The sequence below is a fragment of the Mandrillus leucophaeus genome, unplaced genomic scaffold, assembly GCF_000951045.1.
Source record: "Mandrillus leucophaeus isolate KB7577 unplaced genomic scaffold, Mleu.le_1.0 Scaffold417, whole genome shotgun sequence".
In the NCBI taxonomy this organism is placed as follows: Eukaryota; Metazoa; Chordata; class Mammalia; order Primates; family Cercopithecidae; genus Mandrillus; species Mandrillus leucophaeus.
In genome coordinates this window covers 1019745-1035307 of record NW_012104443.1, presented here as the reverse complement: position 1 = coordinate 1035307, position 15563 = coordinate 1019745, and the positions used below count along the sequence as shown (strand labels likewise).

Sequence of the window (15563 nt, the reverse complement as noted above, 5' to 3'; positions counted from 1 at the left end):
TATATATACATATATATACTTTCCTCATTTTTACTTCTGGTATGTTAATTCATCCCATATTGATTTGAAAGACAAAGATACCCTTTGTTATGTGTATTACCAAATGGTAATTTTATTTCTATTTATTGCCTTTGTTTTAGGTGATTGTTTAAGTACAGAAATACTGTAGTTTTGTGTAGTCAACATCATTCAGTTATAAATATTTATTTAATATTGTACCAGGTACTTTTCTAGAGCTAAGATTACAGTGGAAACAGGACCAAGTACCATCATGGAGCTGAGACAGACATTTTAAACATAAATATTTAATTTTTAAAAATATGATATAATTTTAGGTAGTACCGTGAAGAAAATAAAGCCAGGGCAAGGACATAGAAAGTGATGGTGAAAGGATAGGAGGGATATTTTAGAAAGAGAAGTCCTCTCTGAGGTACTTTCACAGAGACCTGAAAGAAGTGAGGGAACAAGCCACATAAATTCTAGGGAAGGTGTTTTATAGGCACCGGGAAAGGTAAGCCCAGAGACCCTGAGATGGAAACAAACATAGGTGTTTGAGGAGCAGTAAGGACTGCAGTGTGGATCAGTGGAGTATACTCGGGAGTGCAGTAGTTGGTGGTGATGTCAGAGGGGTTGGCAGGGTCCAGGTATATAATACCTTTAAGGCTATCTGCAAGGAGCTTGGATTTTACTCTTAAGTAGAATGGGAAGTCACTGAAGGATTTTGAATTGGGGAAGCTTCATGCCGTGGCTTGTGTTTAGAAAGATCTCTGTTTGTGGAGATAGACTGTAGGGAGGAAGAGTGGACTTAGGGAGGCCGGTTAGGAAGCTATGGTAATAGTCAAATTAAGGGGTGGTGGTCATTAGGACTAGAGTGGTAGTAGTGGAGGTGATGAAAAGTGGTTGGAATCTGGATATTTTTGGAAGGTGAAGCTAACAGAACTACTGATTGATAGGGTGCATGTCATAAAGAAAAGAGAAATCATGAGTGAATCTAAAGTTTTTGGTCTGAATAACAATATATATGTTGTGCCATTTCCTAAAATGAGGAGCAGTATGGAAGGATGTCTGTGTGGGATGGATATATGTGCCGGATCAAGAGCTTTGTTGAATCTGCAGCCTAAGTCAGAATTCAAAAGTGTTTTACCTAGGATATCCAAATACTGAAATGTTAGGGGGAAAATATAGCTTTCCTTCTCTGTAGAAGAGAATAAGTGGTTCTTTGAAGAATATTACCCTGTTTTTCTTTTTTCAACGTAAATTTTTTAAAGCTTCCTTTTACAGATTCTTGGTTTAAAAAACTGTTTAAGAAATACAAAAGTATATAAAGTAAAAAGTGGAAGTCCAGACCCCTTTCCCTCGTTCTCCGCCCATTCCCACTCTCCAGGGTATCATCACTATTAGTAGTGTGCCATGTATACTTCCAAAAGACTTGGTCTTCCTTTCCTTAAAAAAAAAGAAAAAAAAAAGATCACAACTAAGAATTTCTTTCGTTTTATTTAAAAGATCCAAGACCACTTGACTTACATACATGTACAGCATGTCTGTGCACGTGCACGCACACTCCCGTGCACTCCCAGTTGCAAAAATCAACTGTTTACTACATAGTGCTTCCCAGTCTCAGTGCAGGAACTTGAAGATTGCTGTGGCTTTTCTTTGTACATTAACAAAAATGTATTCTGGCTGGGCGCAGTAGCTCACGCCTGTAATCCCAGCACTTTGGGAGTTTGAGGCAGGCAGATCACGAGGTCTGGAGTTTGAGGCCAGCATGGTGAAACCCCGTCTCTACTAAAAATACAAAAAAATTAGTCGGGCATGGTGGCATGTGCCTGTAGTCCCAGCTATTCGAAGGCTGAGGCAGGAGAATTGCTTAAACCCGGGAGGCGGAGCTTTCAGTGAGCCAAGATGGTGCCACTGCATTCCAGCCTGGGCGACAGAGCGAGACTCCGTCTCAATCAATCAATCAATCAATAAAAATAAATGTATTCTGAGAACCATGGTTGATCATCTAGATTCAGCTCTTGGATTCTTAAACATTGTATTGATACATTTATTGGCTTTTTCTGAATAAATTCTTGGAATAACTGTTCTTTTGCCTACAGATAGGTGTGGAAATAGTTCTAGTAATTAACCTATTTTTTTTTAACCAGTTTGTGAGTATCTGTTTGCTTTAGGAAGTGCCCTCTCTATTGTTAAAATTGTCGACATAGGTCAGACAGCTGCTGGACTAGCTTCCCAGCAATCTTGCAGGTGTGATTCACATTGACAAAGATGGGGGAGGAAAAGTATTCTAAGCAACAAATGGGCCTGTGATGCCTGCTTTTCTAATGTGGTCATAGTTGACTTTGTAAGAATCTGTCGATGTCCCATATTTACAAAGTGAGGAAGATAATGATAATCTACCTCAGAACATTGTTGAGAGCAGTAACTAATATAAATGTTTAATGACATTATGCGCTGCTGTTTCTAATACTCAGTGATGCTATTGCTGACTTTATTTCCTGAGTTGAACTTATATATCATCACTTATAGTGATAATGGCCTAAGCTGAATAGTTTCACTTGTGTCAGAGAGCCCCTGTGGTTTAGCAATGTGCCAGCCTATTTAGGGTCCAGTCTTTGTTTCTGACATCTCAGTTACTAACGTTATTATCTTTAATTTCTATTTTCTTCCCCTTTGGTCTCTACTACTTGATTAGCTTTTGGTTATCTTGATGATAAGAATGTAATTTAATATAAATTAAAATCTCCAAATTCTATTAAATTTAGTAATAGATATTCATTCACTGATTATACTTTTTTTCTCTGAGGATCTGAAATTCATTCTTTGAAGAACTGGCAGTGTATGTGTCTTTCCTTCAAATGTTTACTCTTTTTTCTGTTAATCATGACTGCAGCTTTCTCCTAAATGGTCATAATCAACCCCCTAATGGTAAAATACAATGGTTTTGTTGAAGTTTCTATGGCATATGGTACTATGTCAGTAAGAAAGAGCACAGCTGTGGTTGGTAGACAGTCCTTAATTTAAAGGCTTGGTGTTTTATTTGTTTATTTTCAGCTTTGTTAACTTGAATGGGTTAATCACCTTGGTTTTTTCACATATAAAATCAGTTTCATAGTATTTTGGATTCTTATGAGGAATAACTGAAATAAGATATACAAAGTACCTAACATAAATCTTAGTCCATACTGGGTACTCGGTAATATTGTTACTTTGTCCTTGCCTTTTCATCAACATTTTCTGTATATTTGTGCACACATCATTACTTTATCCTGATTGTATCTTCTGTCATTATGACCACTCTTTTCCAAACGTCTTCACTGGGTTTTCCTTCTCCTGCCTCTCCTTACATGTTGGTGTACCCCCAGGGTCTTCCACTCAGCCCTCTTCTCACCCTATATCCTATTGTTGAGGTTCTTGTTTGCTCCCGTGGCTTCAGGTATATGCTGACAACACCCACATATATTCCTATGCTCTCTTGAGCACCAGAGTTTTCTTCAGTGTACCTAATAGTCTTATCTATTTGGATAGTGCTATAAACTCATTATGCCCTCCACCCCAAATTCATATATTGAAGCCCTAACCTCACATGTGATTGTATTTGGAAGGTATTTGGATCTCCTTTGGGAGATAATTAGGTTTAGATGAGGTTATGAAAGTGAGGCCCTCATGATAGAATTAGTATCCTTGTAAGAAAAGACACCAGAAAGGAGTTTGCACTTTCTTCCTGCCACCCCTGGAACCATGTGAAGACACAGCAAGATGTCGACCATCTACAAGGCAGGAAGAGAGGCCTTAAGAGAGTCCCAGAGAATTCATGCTGGCATCTTGAGCTTAGACTTCCAGCCTCCAAAACTGTGAGAAAGTAAATTTCTGTTGTTTAAGCAACCCAGTCTACATGGTATTTTGTTATGACAGTATGAGCCACACAAAGATACCTAGCAAACAGATTGAATACAACATATGCAAAACTGAATAAATGGAGTATTTTCTTTTAAAACATGTATATATTTTCTTTCTCAGTTAATAGTAATTTAAGGTAGAAACGTTGGTCCCATTCTTTAGGTTCTCTCCTTGTCTCTCTCCAGGTTTGAAGGGAGAGTTGGGCTGCAAAGGGCACAACGAGCTGTTTGGGAATAACTGAAATGATGTCTGTCTTGATTATGGTACCAGTTTCACTGGTTTCAATCCAAAATGATTGAATTATGCATTTTAACTGTATACAGTTGATTGTACATGATTATAACTCAGTTGAGTTGGTTTAAAAAATTTGTAGGGATAGGGTCCCAGAGTCTATATTACTAATTTCCTGTAGCATACTTGGTTTTATTTCAACTATGACACAAGGTGATTCATTTGGCTGTCTTTATGCTGTCTCAGTATATCCTTTATGTTAGTAGCCATTCTCTTTTTTTCTCTGCTGACACTTCCATTGCTATTGTTTATTTACTGACTTTTTCTCCCAAATGATATGGGTCAGGGATCAGGGCCCGAACCTAGCTATGTCTTTTCTAAGGCGTAGATTGACTATGTGGTAGATCTTTATCTTTTAAATATCTATTTTGCCCTTTGTTTGAAGTTTGTCGTTGTGTTCAGAATGATTAAGGAATCAGCAGAAGTCTTTCTTATCCCTGGATTATTCAGGTCTCACTGTGCTGGAAAACTGTGTTGCAACTGTATCTAGAGTTGAGTGTCAAGGGTTAGTAGGCTCGTCTTGAGAGTCATAATGAGAAAGAGTGTTAAAGCCCATTAGAGAAGGGCTTTGTCCGTCAAAATGGAAGAGTTAGGTTTTTAATACAGTAGTAGCAGTACAGTCAGCCCGCTGTATCCACGGATTCACATCCATGGATTCAATCAACTGTAGATTAAAAATATTATGAGGAAAAACCAATAAAAAATAAGAATACAACAATAAAAACACAAATTTTAAAAACAGTATGGCAACTGTTTACATAGCATTTACCTTGTATTGGGGTATTATAAATAATCTGGAGACTAAAGTTTATGCAAAGATATGCATTGGTTATATGCAAATACTACACTATTTTATATAATGGATTTGAGAGTCTGTGGATTTTGATTTTAGGGGGATTCCTGGAAACAACCCCCCCATTGATAATGAGAGATGACTGTAGTAGTAGTCAGTAGTAGTAATAGTAGAAGTAATAACACAGGTAGTTATAGAAGTAATAGGAATAGTAAAGATCATAATAATGAAAGAAGAAAATATTTGCTGAATGCTTACTAGGTGCTGGATACTGTGTTATTTACATGAATTATTTTATTCAATCTCCACAATAACCTTGGAAAATAAGAATTGATATTTTTTTCCTTACTTTATAGATGAAGAAACAGACACAGAGAAATTGAGTAACATTCAAAATCACAGAGCTAGTAAGTAATAGGGCCAGATTCCTACCAGGCAGTAGTAATTACAATTATTGGGCCACGTGTGGTACCTCACACCTGTAATCCCAGCACTTTGGGAGGAGGCCAAGGCAGGCAGATCCCTTAAGGTCAGGAGTTCAAGACCAGCCTGGGCAACATGGCAAAACTCTGTCTCTACTAAAATACAAAAATTAGCTGGGCTTGCTGACACAACGCATGCCTGTAATCCCAGCTCCTCAAGAGGCTGAGGCACAAGAATCACTTGAACCCAGGAAGCCTCAAAAAAATTATTGAACAAATAAAACTAATGATCTACATATAGGCTCAGTGTTGAAGAATAGTCAGAATTTACTTAGTGCTGATTAGTTAAGTGTTATCAAATAAAAAATAAAATAGATGGGGCCAGGTGCGGTGACTCAAGCTTATCATCCCAGCACTTTGGGAGGCCAAGACGGGTGGATCAGTTGAGTCCAGGAGTTCAAGACCAGCCTGGGCAACACAGTGAAACGCCGTCTCTACTAAAAATAGAAAAAGATAGCTTGGCATGGTGGTACACGTCTGTAGTCCCAGTTACACTGGAAGCTGAGGCAAAAGAATTGCTTGAACCCTGGAGCTGAGATCGCCCCACTGCACTCCAGCTTGGGCAGCAGAGAGAGTGAGACTCTGTCTCTAAATAAATAAATAAATAAAAATTTAAAAATACATGAAATAAAATAGATGGGAGTAGAAGAGTATTCCAAAGAATGCATATATACAAAGAAGAAATTGTTTTAGGGTTGTGGTGAGCATTAAATAAAAATCATAGCACACTAGTGAATGGCAAATGGATAATAAATTCCAATTATTATTTTAATGATAATTTGATGGCCAGGCACGGTGGCTCATACCTGTAATCCCAGCACTTTGGGAGGCTGAGGTGGGTGGATCACCAGGTCAGGAGTTTGAGACCAGCCTGGCCAATATAGTGAAACTCTGTCTCTACTAAAAATACAAAAATTAGCTGGGCATGGTGGCACATGCCTGTAGTCCCAGCTACTTGGGAGGCTGAGGCAGAAGAATTTCTTGAACCTGGGAGGTGGAGGTTGCAGTGAGCCGAGATCGTGCCACTCTACTACAGCTTGGGCGGCAGAGTGAGACTTTGTCTAAAAAAAAGAAAATAGTAATTTGACTTAGGGAAGGAAGAAAACACCAGTGGCTCTTGTCTTTGTTTCCATGATCTCTGGAGAAATACACACACTCCTATATGTCTATATTTAGTACTTCATTATTTTTATAGCAGAACTTCAGATAAACATGTATATGATATAGGGATATAACTAAAATTTTGATAACATTATTCAACAACTCCAATCTCTACTGTATTTACATTTAATAAGGAACTCTATGCTATGACTTTTTCTAATGAATACAATGACTTTCATGAAAACAAATATGGCTAGGAAGGTTAGGGAAAGGTTATAAGCAAACGTTCTCACAAAGTTGCTGAAATAGGAAAGTAAAGGAAATAGCTCTTTTCCTGAAACCTTATCTGATAAAAAGAATTGTTTTATTTTGGGGTGATTTGGACAGGTATTTCTCTGTCATTTCGGAGGGCAAATTTTCATTTGACTTTAAAGACATGAAAAATTCCTTTTGCACATTTTTGTTTATTTATTATGACATCCTTTTAGGTACACAGGGTTATTTCAGTATGACTTGAAATATTAACTTTTGTTTTATGTGAAACACTTTTGTTTTTCTTTCTAGATGTCCAAGTTTGGTAAGACCAGAGTATTCATAATGAAGCGATCTCTCTGAAGTAGTTTCTTTTGTACGTCCGTAGGCTAGGATGGATTTTCTTTTACACCTATTCAGAGAATTTCTATTCAGTTTGTTATTAGTAATCACCCCCTAGTCACTTTCTTCAGGTCTGTTTTCTAGATAACAGTTCCCTAGTTTACACCCATATTGTGTATTATTCTTCCCTAAGTGTATTATCTTATACTTCTTTACATTAAATCTCATCTTGGACCTGTCCTTTCAAATCCCCAAGTTGTCCATAATCCATCCATGTACTTGATTGATCTTGTTTTCTTTTCTTTTTAATCCAGTCTGGCTTTGTATCATCTGCAAACTTGATCATACTTGAATGTACATTCTCCTCCAGCTCATTATGAGTGTGCTAGACAGGACAGTTGTCATTCCCGTGGGACCATGCCGGATATACTGCTGGATGCTCTCAGTTGCAACTACGTTGATAATAATTCATTGCTTCCTTCCCATGACAGAATTCTTTATCTACAGTGCTATACTGTTATCCAGGCAATGCCTCCACCATCTCTGCTTTCTGGATACTCCTATTTCAATCATTTTTTCCTAAGATTGACGTAAAAATTATTGTGCTCACTTATCTATGTAGGCCATTGCTTAATTTTTAAAAGAAGTTACTCAATCTGGGAAAATAGTGTCCTTAAATAGAAATTTCTCAAAAGTTTCCATTGAACATCAGTGAGTCTTTAAAAATACGTTAAGTGTGAAACATTTTGGAAGTGCTGCCTAAGTCTTTGCTTTCTCCATGGAAAGGGATCTCTAGTTATTTAAATTTTAAGAAAAACCATAATTATTTTTCTCACAGCTGAGAGAATGATTTAAATATATGTAAATTTTTTCTGAATGTCGATTATATTTTCAGTAAATTACTCTGCTTTGAGGTAGTTTTCTAGATGAGACGCAGTTCATTTATAATTTTCAGAGCATGATGTGGAGCCATTTGTTACTTTATTTTTAAAGTTACAGTTTTTTCCTTTATTTTCAGGAAAAAGAAGAAGTAGAGGGGATATCAGTAGGTGCTATACTTTCTGACTATCAGCGTATTCGAGTGGAAAATGTGTAAGAGAACATTAATTTGTTAATTTTAAAAGTGTATGTATTTTAAGAATGTGAATAAGTGAAAAATCAATAATTGTATTTAAATTATAAATAGGTGTGGTAGTCTGCGTGCTCCATGGAACTAAATGTATGTATTTACCTAAGTAACAAAAGTCATGCTTTTACTTTTTTCTATCCTTATATCACACATGAGGAAATTTAACTTAATTAGTATAAGGAAAAATAATCTATCATAGAATTGAGATAAATTTTTTAGTGAGAAGTATTGTCTTCATTTTTTTCTTACTTGATTTAGTATATCCTGTTAATCTCTTTTAACTCATCATTTGTAATAAAAATCAAGAGATAATAGAATCAATACAGTAATATTTTAAAGAAAAAAATGCTTACTAAGGAGTCATCTCTTCTTTGGTTCATATAATTCAGTTCTTGTCCAAAAATATCTATATGATTGAAGTACTTACATATAAAGCCATTCAACTTTCAAGGAATTTTTAGGATGTTCCTCCCCTCCTCCTAGCCCCTCTCTGCTCCCCTAAGGGAGGGAGCACTAGTGAAGCATTTAGTCTGTAGCTGCACATACCAAAACGGTCAATTCTATTGATCTATTCAAAAATCATGAGGTGAAATGATAATATTGGTTATTTAATGTTGGCCTGGCAAGACACGACCTGAATGAATTTACTTTTCATTTTTAATTTATCTAGATAAATATAATATTGTATAGAGATTCTGGGCATAGTTATATTAACAAAAAAAATTGGACTCCATTATTTTTCTTAAGCACAATTTGACCTACAAATAAGTTATTTTGCTGGTCAAAAGGATAAATAGAATAAGATAATGGCTGTATTTATATAATATTTTTATATTCTTGATAAAGAAACATTCCTATTTACTGTCTCATTTAAAACCTACATATTAATAGATTTGAAAATTTAAGTTTCATTTTTATTTTATTTATTTTCTCTCTAATTCCATGGTGGATTTAGGGCAGTTTAAAAAAAATACAGAATTTTAAGAGTGAATGAAGGGAAAACAGGGTAAAGCATAGTTAAGTGAAGAGAAATATGATCTTACATTTTAGAAGTGTATCAGAGTCTCTGGACGATGGATGATGATGGTGGAGTGGGGAAGAAGGTCATGTGTATTTTGAGAAAGTTTTCCTTGCATTCTACCTAGATGTAGATCTACCGTTGAGAACAACCGATCTACAGATGGAAATGAATTGCGTATCCCTTAAGCCGTACTTTAGAAGTAATAGTATTGTCATCAAGTTTTAGATCATGTTCTGAGAACTGTTAAAAATTAGTGTTTTTTAATAAGTTCAAACCCACATGCCTTAATGGGTAGCCAAACTGGAGATAGGGATGACATCTATTTATGAAAGTTAAAAAGCCAAATAAAAATGTGCTCCTGATTAGGAGGCTGCCCATTACATATATGTATATATATGGAAGAAGGGCACGCGTCATGCCCACGGGTAGAGACTTTCTCCGAACGCAGTCTCTGGTACACTTGAACACATGGTTAAACAGATGAGTAGATTTTATGTTATAAAGCATATCTGCAATTATTTTATCCTTGAAATTTCAAAAGTAATGTTACTGGCAGTCTGTTGGTCCACAAACTCAATTTTGAATTAGCCTATGACCAAATTTTAGTTTGTGTTGTATTATCATAATTTCAGAATGTAAAGTGTTTAATAGATGTCACAAGTTCAAATTCAGCAGTGATTTACAGAGTACTTTTATTTGAGCCATGATATTTTGAACTGTTAAAGAACTTAAATAGGAAAAAAATTTTACTTACGTCTATAGTCAAGAGGTTTTGAGGAATTTCAAAGCAACAACCACAAATTTTACAATAAGGACAGGAAAAAAACTTTTTTTTTAATAAAAAAGTAAGTCTTAGTTTAAAAAGGTAGAGAGGCTGTTTTGATTAGTCGGCCTTAAACATTGGGTGAGAGGACAGCAAGAACTAGTGTTTGTATTACATGGGTAGTTCACATTTTATTATTTTTGTATTTATTAACTGCTTCAGCATTGCTTAAATGCTCTGAGACATTTTAAAAGGGAAAATTACATGCAACAGTCTCTGCAATGAGGAAGGTTTTGGCTTTTTGAAAGTCAGGGTGTACGTAATGAAAAGCAATAATGATATTTGTAAGGCCATGTATGAGTAAATGACCAAACATGGTACATTTAATAAGTATTGGGATCTCTGAGAGAAGAGAGAGAGAGAGATCAGTATAGGCCAGAGTAGTCAGCCAAGCAACCTTACAGATGCTAGGGATGGTGGATTTTACTTATAAACCTTATAGACACTGGGTTTTAGAGCTATATTCTTGGTTTGGAATCTGATCTCAGCCAGTTAGTGTATGACTCGGGCAAGTCACTTGGCTTTGACTATCATTTATTGAATACCTATTTTATCCAGGCATTGTACTACATTATCTATATTACCTTTAATTGATTAAACAATTATAGTCCTTTCTGAGAAAGTGACATTTAAGCAAAGGCATGAAGCAAGTGAGATCACAACTAGTGTAAAGGCAAGAGTGAGCAGGCAGGCAGCAGTGGTAGGATGGAGTGAGAAGAGAGTAAGTAGTAGGAAATAAAGTGCATGAACTAAACAGGGCGAGATCCATGGAGTGATGGGGAGCCACTGGAGGGTTTTGAGCAGAGGAATACTATGATCTATTTAATGTCTTAAAAGGATCACATTGGCTGCTGTATGGATTTTAAAAGGGTGAGGGTGGAGCAGGGAAGGAAATTAGGATGTTGACATGAGAGAGAATGGTGGCTCAAACCAAGTTGTTAGCAGTGGTATTGGTGAGGAATAATCACATTCTGCGTTGTGGTAGATTGGATGTGGAATGTGAAGGAAAGGGAAGGATGATTTCATTTCACATTTTTTAATCCACTTAAGAACTTTGAAAGGAACTATTTTTGCCCCTATTTATGAACTAGGAAACTAAGCGCAAGGACTTCGATTTTACTTGACTTCAAAAGCCGTGCAGCTAGAGTACAAAATGAGGTTTTAAATTCAGATGCGTCTTCACTCCAAAACCTATCTTTTTTCTACTTTACCAATAATGGAAAATATCTTGTACAGTGCCTGCAGCATTGTACTTTTTGTTCTTAGTATTTTCTTTTTATTCACAATCAAATTCTTAAAAAAAAAATCAAAGTTAGGAGTTTAGAATAATTCACATAACTATAGTTATTGTTAATTTAATCAATATGTGGCTGTTTTATTAGGATAAATTATTTGCCCACTTTACATATGCTTCAAAATTTTGATACCCATGGAAGTTTTAAAACAGAGAGAATACTGGCATTTGTAAACTCTTTTAATAGATTACTAAATTAAGAGTCTTACTAAAATTAATATTTCTAGTATGCCTAGAAATTCCATTTTTATCAGTTTATGCATAGCCCATGGAAATTAAATATGTTTATGTTGTATATATAAACTTCATTATGCAAAATATGTTTTTAAAAGCATTTTCAATGCTAAAATCCTTGAACGAAGCATTATGTTTCAAATCAAAGTAATTGCTGTGGATCCAAGTATAAAATATTAAGATATCATCTGACTTTCTTTTTCTTTTTCTTTTGTAGGTGTAAAAGGCTTAATCTCCAGCCTTTAGCTTACCTTTGGCAGAGAAACCAGGAAGATTTGCTCAGAGAGATGATATCATCTAACATTCAAGCAATGATCATCAAAGTAGCAGCTTTGGGTATGCAGCCAAACTATCAAGGGAGCTGTTTGTTGCCACATAGATAATCTCAATTCACTAATAAGTAGTTACAATGAACAAAGAAAACTGATTTAGAATATAAAAATGTGGAGTCACAGCTGAAGAAATTGAGTAAGCACCTTCCTTGCATGAAGAAAGGGAAGTTTTAAAATGGGCTTTTGACCATTTGCCAAAGTGATTACTAGTAAGGCTTTTTTTTTTTTTTTTTTTTTAAATATATAACTGGTTCTAAAACTGATATTGTATTATAGTCCTTCAATTTAAGTTGTTTTTTTTTTTTTAGGGTTTGAAATTTAGGCTTGTTGGAGACAGGAAATACAAGGGTTATTTTTGTTTTGTTTTGGAGTTTTTTGGAAGCTTCTTGCAATATGTATTTGACACAAAACATGATATATTCCTTGTATTTTTTAACATATTTTGAATAATGCTAAAATATAATGATGGTTTTGTTTTTGTTATAAAAAATAGATAGGATACTGGTTTTTGTTGGAGGTGGTGAGAAAATCACGTTTGAGAAAATGTTACCTGATTAGTTAGCATAGACGCAGCAGGCAGGTGGTAATCTGATTCAAGTATGGACATTACATATGAACACATTTAATTTATTTGGAATTGCTGTAATTATATTAATTTTTGAGAAACCATAGGGTTTGAGCCCAGTCCGTTCATTTCGTGAACCTGTTATAGAAAATGCCCTGAAGCCTGAGAGTTCCCAAAGCCTAAATCATGTACCTCATTTGAGAGAGTTTACCTTGCTCGAGGTCTCGAGCTGTAGAAGATTTTACAGATACATTCACTTTTTAAATAAAATTAAGAGAAAGAGTACAGACCCCATAATGTTTCTCCGTGGTAAATACCAAGCTGCTCTATTCTTGCTGAAGTTGAAGTGTTGTCTTCAGTTGAAAGCTTTATTTAGTGAATCTGTAGCTGATCTCCTTAGCTGTTAAAACGAGAAAGATTGAGTGGTATTATATTATTATTTCTGAGAAAAGGTTGCCGAGCAGCTCTCATGATTAACGATCTCATTATAAATGTATTTGTCATATGAATTTCTGGGTGATTCTGTACAGAGTATTCCCTCTTGCTTTTTCTTTGTCTCTCGCTCTCTCTTTGAATATTCTAAGATTACATAGTTCTGTAATGAAGTTCACGTGACATCTCACTGAAAGGTACACATACTATTCCTTTTACTGCCAGATAGATAAAAGACTGGATTAGAACCCAGAGAGACCTCCCTTATTGAAAAGGTAGTCAAAGAATTTGACCTTATTGCCATCTTTTAATAGTATATGACCGATATTGTGTGTTCTTTCATTTCTATGTGTGCGTCTCTGTAGGGATTAGAGATGGGGAATTAGCTTTATCAAGCCTTTGGGTAAAATGTAAAAACCGAGCAGATTTGTCTTTGGCATCTCAGTAACGAAAATATAGATCTGATTTTAACATTTACAGCACATGGTTTCTACTGACTGCCTATAGGTGTGCAAAGATGAAAGTTATTCTTTAGAATAATATTAAGAAAGATAGTACTTCTGAAGACATAGAAACATATAAATGATGCAATATAGGTTGCTAAGCCTTTTTTCTCCCATTTAAAATTGTCAGAACAGGATTTAAGCCAAAAAAAAAAAGGGACAATAAGACCTTTCTATAGGGGAGAGGGATCAGTAAAATTTTGTGGACCATTTTTCTATGAAATGGTCTTATAATAGAAAAGGGTCAGTTCTACATGAATACATACAAATATATTTTTTATAATTATGTTACATAACCTTTATGTCTTATAGGCATCAATGAACTCATAAAATTTCTGGCTTCTTTGTTTCATTATAATGTTTTAAGGGACTCATCCATATTATTGAATGAAGCAATAGTGTGTTCATTTATATTGTAGTATAGTGTTCCCTTGTGGGAGACTCTAATTAACTTATCACACCACAATTTAATTGTCCATTCTATTATTGATGGCATATGGGTGGTATCCAGTTTGGCACTGTGATAAACAATGCTGCCACGAAGTGGTCATCTTACACATTTTCGGTCCCAGAGCTAGAACATCCTTTTTTTCAGGAAGCCCTGATTTCTTTGAACGTGAAATGATATATGTCTGTATGTGTGTATCTAATGACTCATGAGTTCATGATATTTCAAAATCAAATTCAAGACAACATAAGGATTATAATAATTCTGTATTCTATCTCTGCCTTCTTTCTTCCACAGTATATCTTGATTATCAAGGTCACAAGAGATATTATTTATTAGAAAATCCCATAATTTGGGGGAACAAAAAGACCAAATAGCAGATCTATTATCCGTTCTTTCCAGTAACTGGGGTAGGCTTCCTGGAAAGAAAGAAGGAAGAACTTCTATAATCTTCCTGCAAATATAATTACAGACCTCATGGCAAAAAAAACATACAAAGAAACAAAAAAATCACTAAGGGTATTTACTAGAGGGGAAGAGTATCTTTGGACTGCATTTAGCAGGATGTTATCTAGTTGCTAAAAAAGAGATAAATGATAAAGGGAAAATATGAAACCACTTTTACCTATCACTGGAAAAACCTCCTGTTTCTTGAAAGATATATTTGTTTCCAAAGTAACTAAATTGATCACTAGGAAAAACTGTACAGGTTTAAGGGTTAGTTTATTCAGTTAAATGATGGTGTAGTAGCATTGACTGTGAAAGGGAACAATGCTAGGACTCTACTTGTAAGGTTTCTAGGATTGGGAGATAGGAATGAGGTGATGGGGGAGGATGCAAGTTCCCAACTATATATCTTTCCCATTTCATAGATTTTTTTATTAGTTTTCCCTGATCTAATGGTCCTAGGCCCGAGTTTAAAGTTGCACATACCAAAGGAAAGTGTTGTCAGTGCACAAAACACAATATCAATAGCATTACATTTGACAGTGCATATTCTTAAAGGCCTTTAGGGGTGTGAATAACTTCACTCTGTGTAGGCAAATTAAGGCCTGTCCATAAACACAAGCCAAGTGTCTTGTGATTCTTATGTGTCAAATCCTGTAATATCTGCCAAGGAGAAGTGCTAACAAGGCTGCTGTTTTACTGTCCCTGTGGGTTTATAATACAACCGTTGAACCAGTTAGCCCAATCGTGGGGAAAAGGGTATGGGTCAAAACAGGTAATAGATGGAAATGGGAGGATGTGTAAGAGATAGAAAGGCACTTATACGTGAATTCAAGTTCTGTGGAGAGATGTAACCATGTGACCTAACATGGCAGAGCCTCAGAGCTAGAAAATAACAAGGTAGGTGGTATCTCTCCTTGGTAAATGCCGAGCTACTCTATTCTTGCTGAAGTTGAGTTGTTGTCTTGGATATCTCTCTCAAATTTGATGCTAACCTAACTGATGTTGAGAGAACACTTTGGATGTGTTTTCTGGAGAGAAGGGAAATTGGTGATGTACAGCTCTACTTAAAGATTCCACCTATGGCCTGTAATCCCAGCAGTTTGGGAGGCCGAGGCAGGCGTATCATGAAGGTCAGGAGATCGAGACCATCCTGGCTAATACGGTGAAACCC

At 35.6% G+C, this 15563-nt stretch overlaps 1 protein-coding gene across 2 annotated transcripts in view; it reads left to right on the top strand.

Annotated features, from left to right (window-relative positions):
* Positions 1 to 15563, top strand: part of DPH6 (diphthamine biosynthesis 6) — a 185172-nt gene that overhangs the window by 85945 nt on the left and 83664 nt on the right. For both annotated transcript variants that reach the window (XM_011992698.1, XM_011992699.1), the window contains exons 4-5: positions 8180 to 8253; positions 11880 to 11998. In XM_011992698.1, coding sequence (XP_011848088.1) covers positions 8180 to 8253; positions 11880 to 11998 — 193 coding nt within the window. The remainder of the gene's footprint in view (positions 1 to 8179; positions 8254 to 11879; positions 11999 to 15563) is intronic.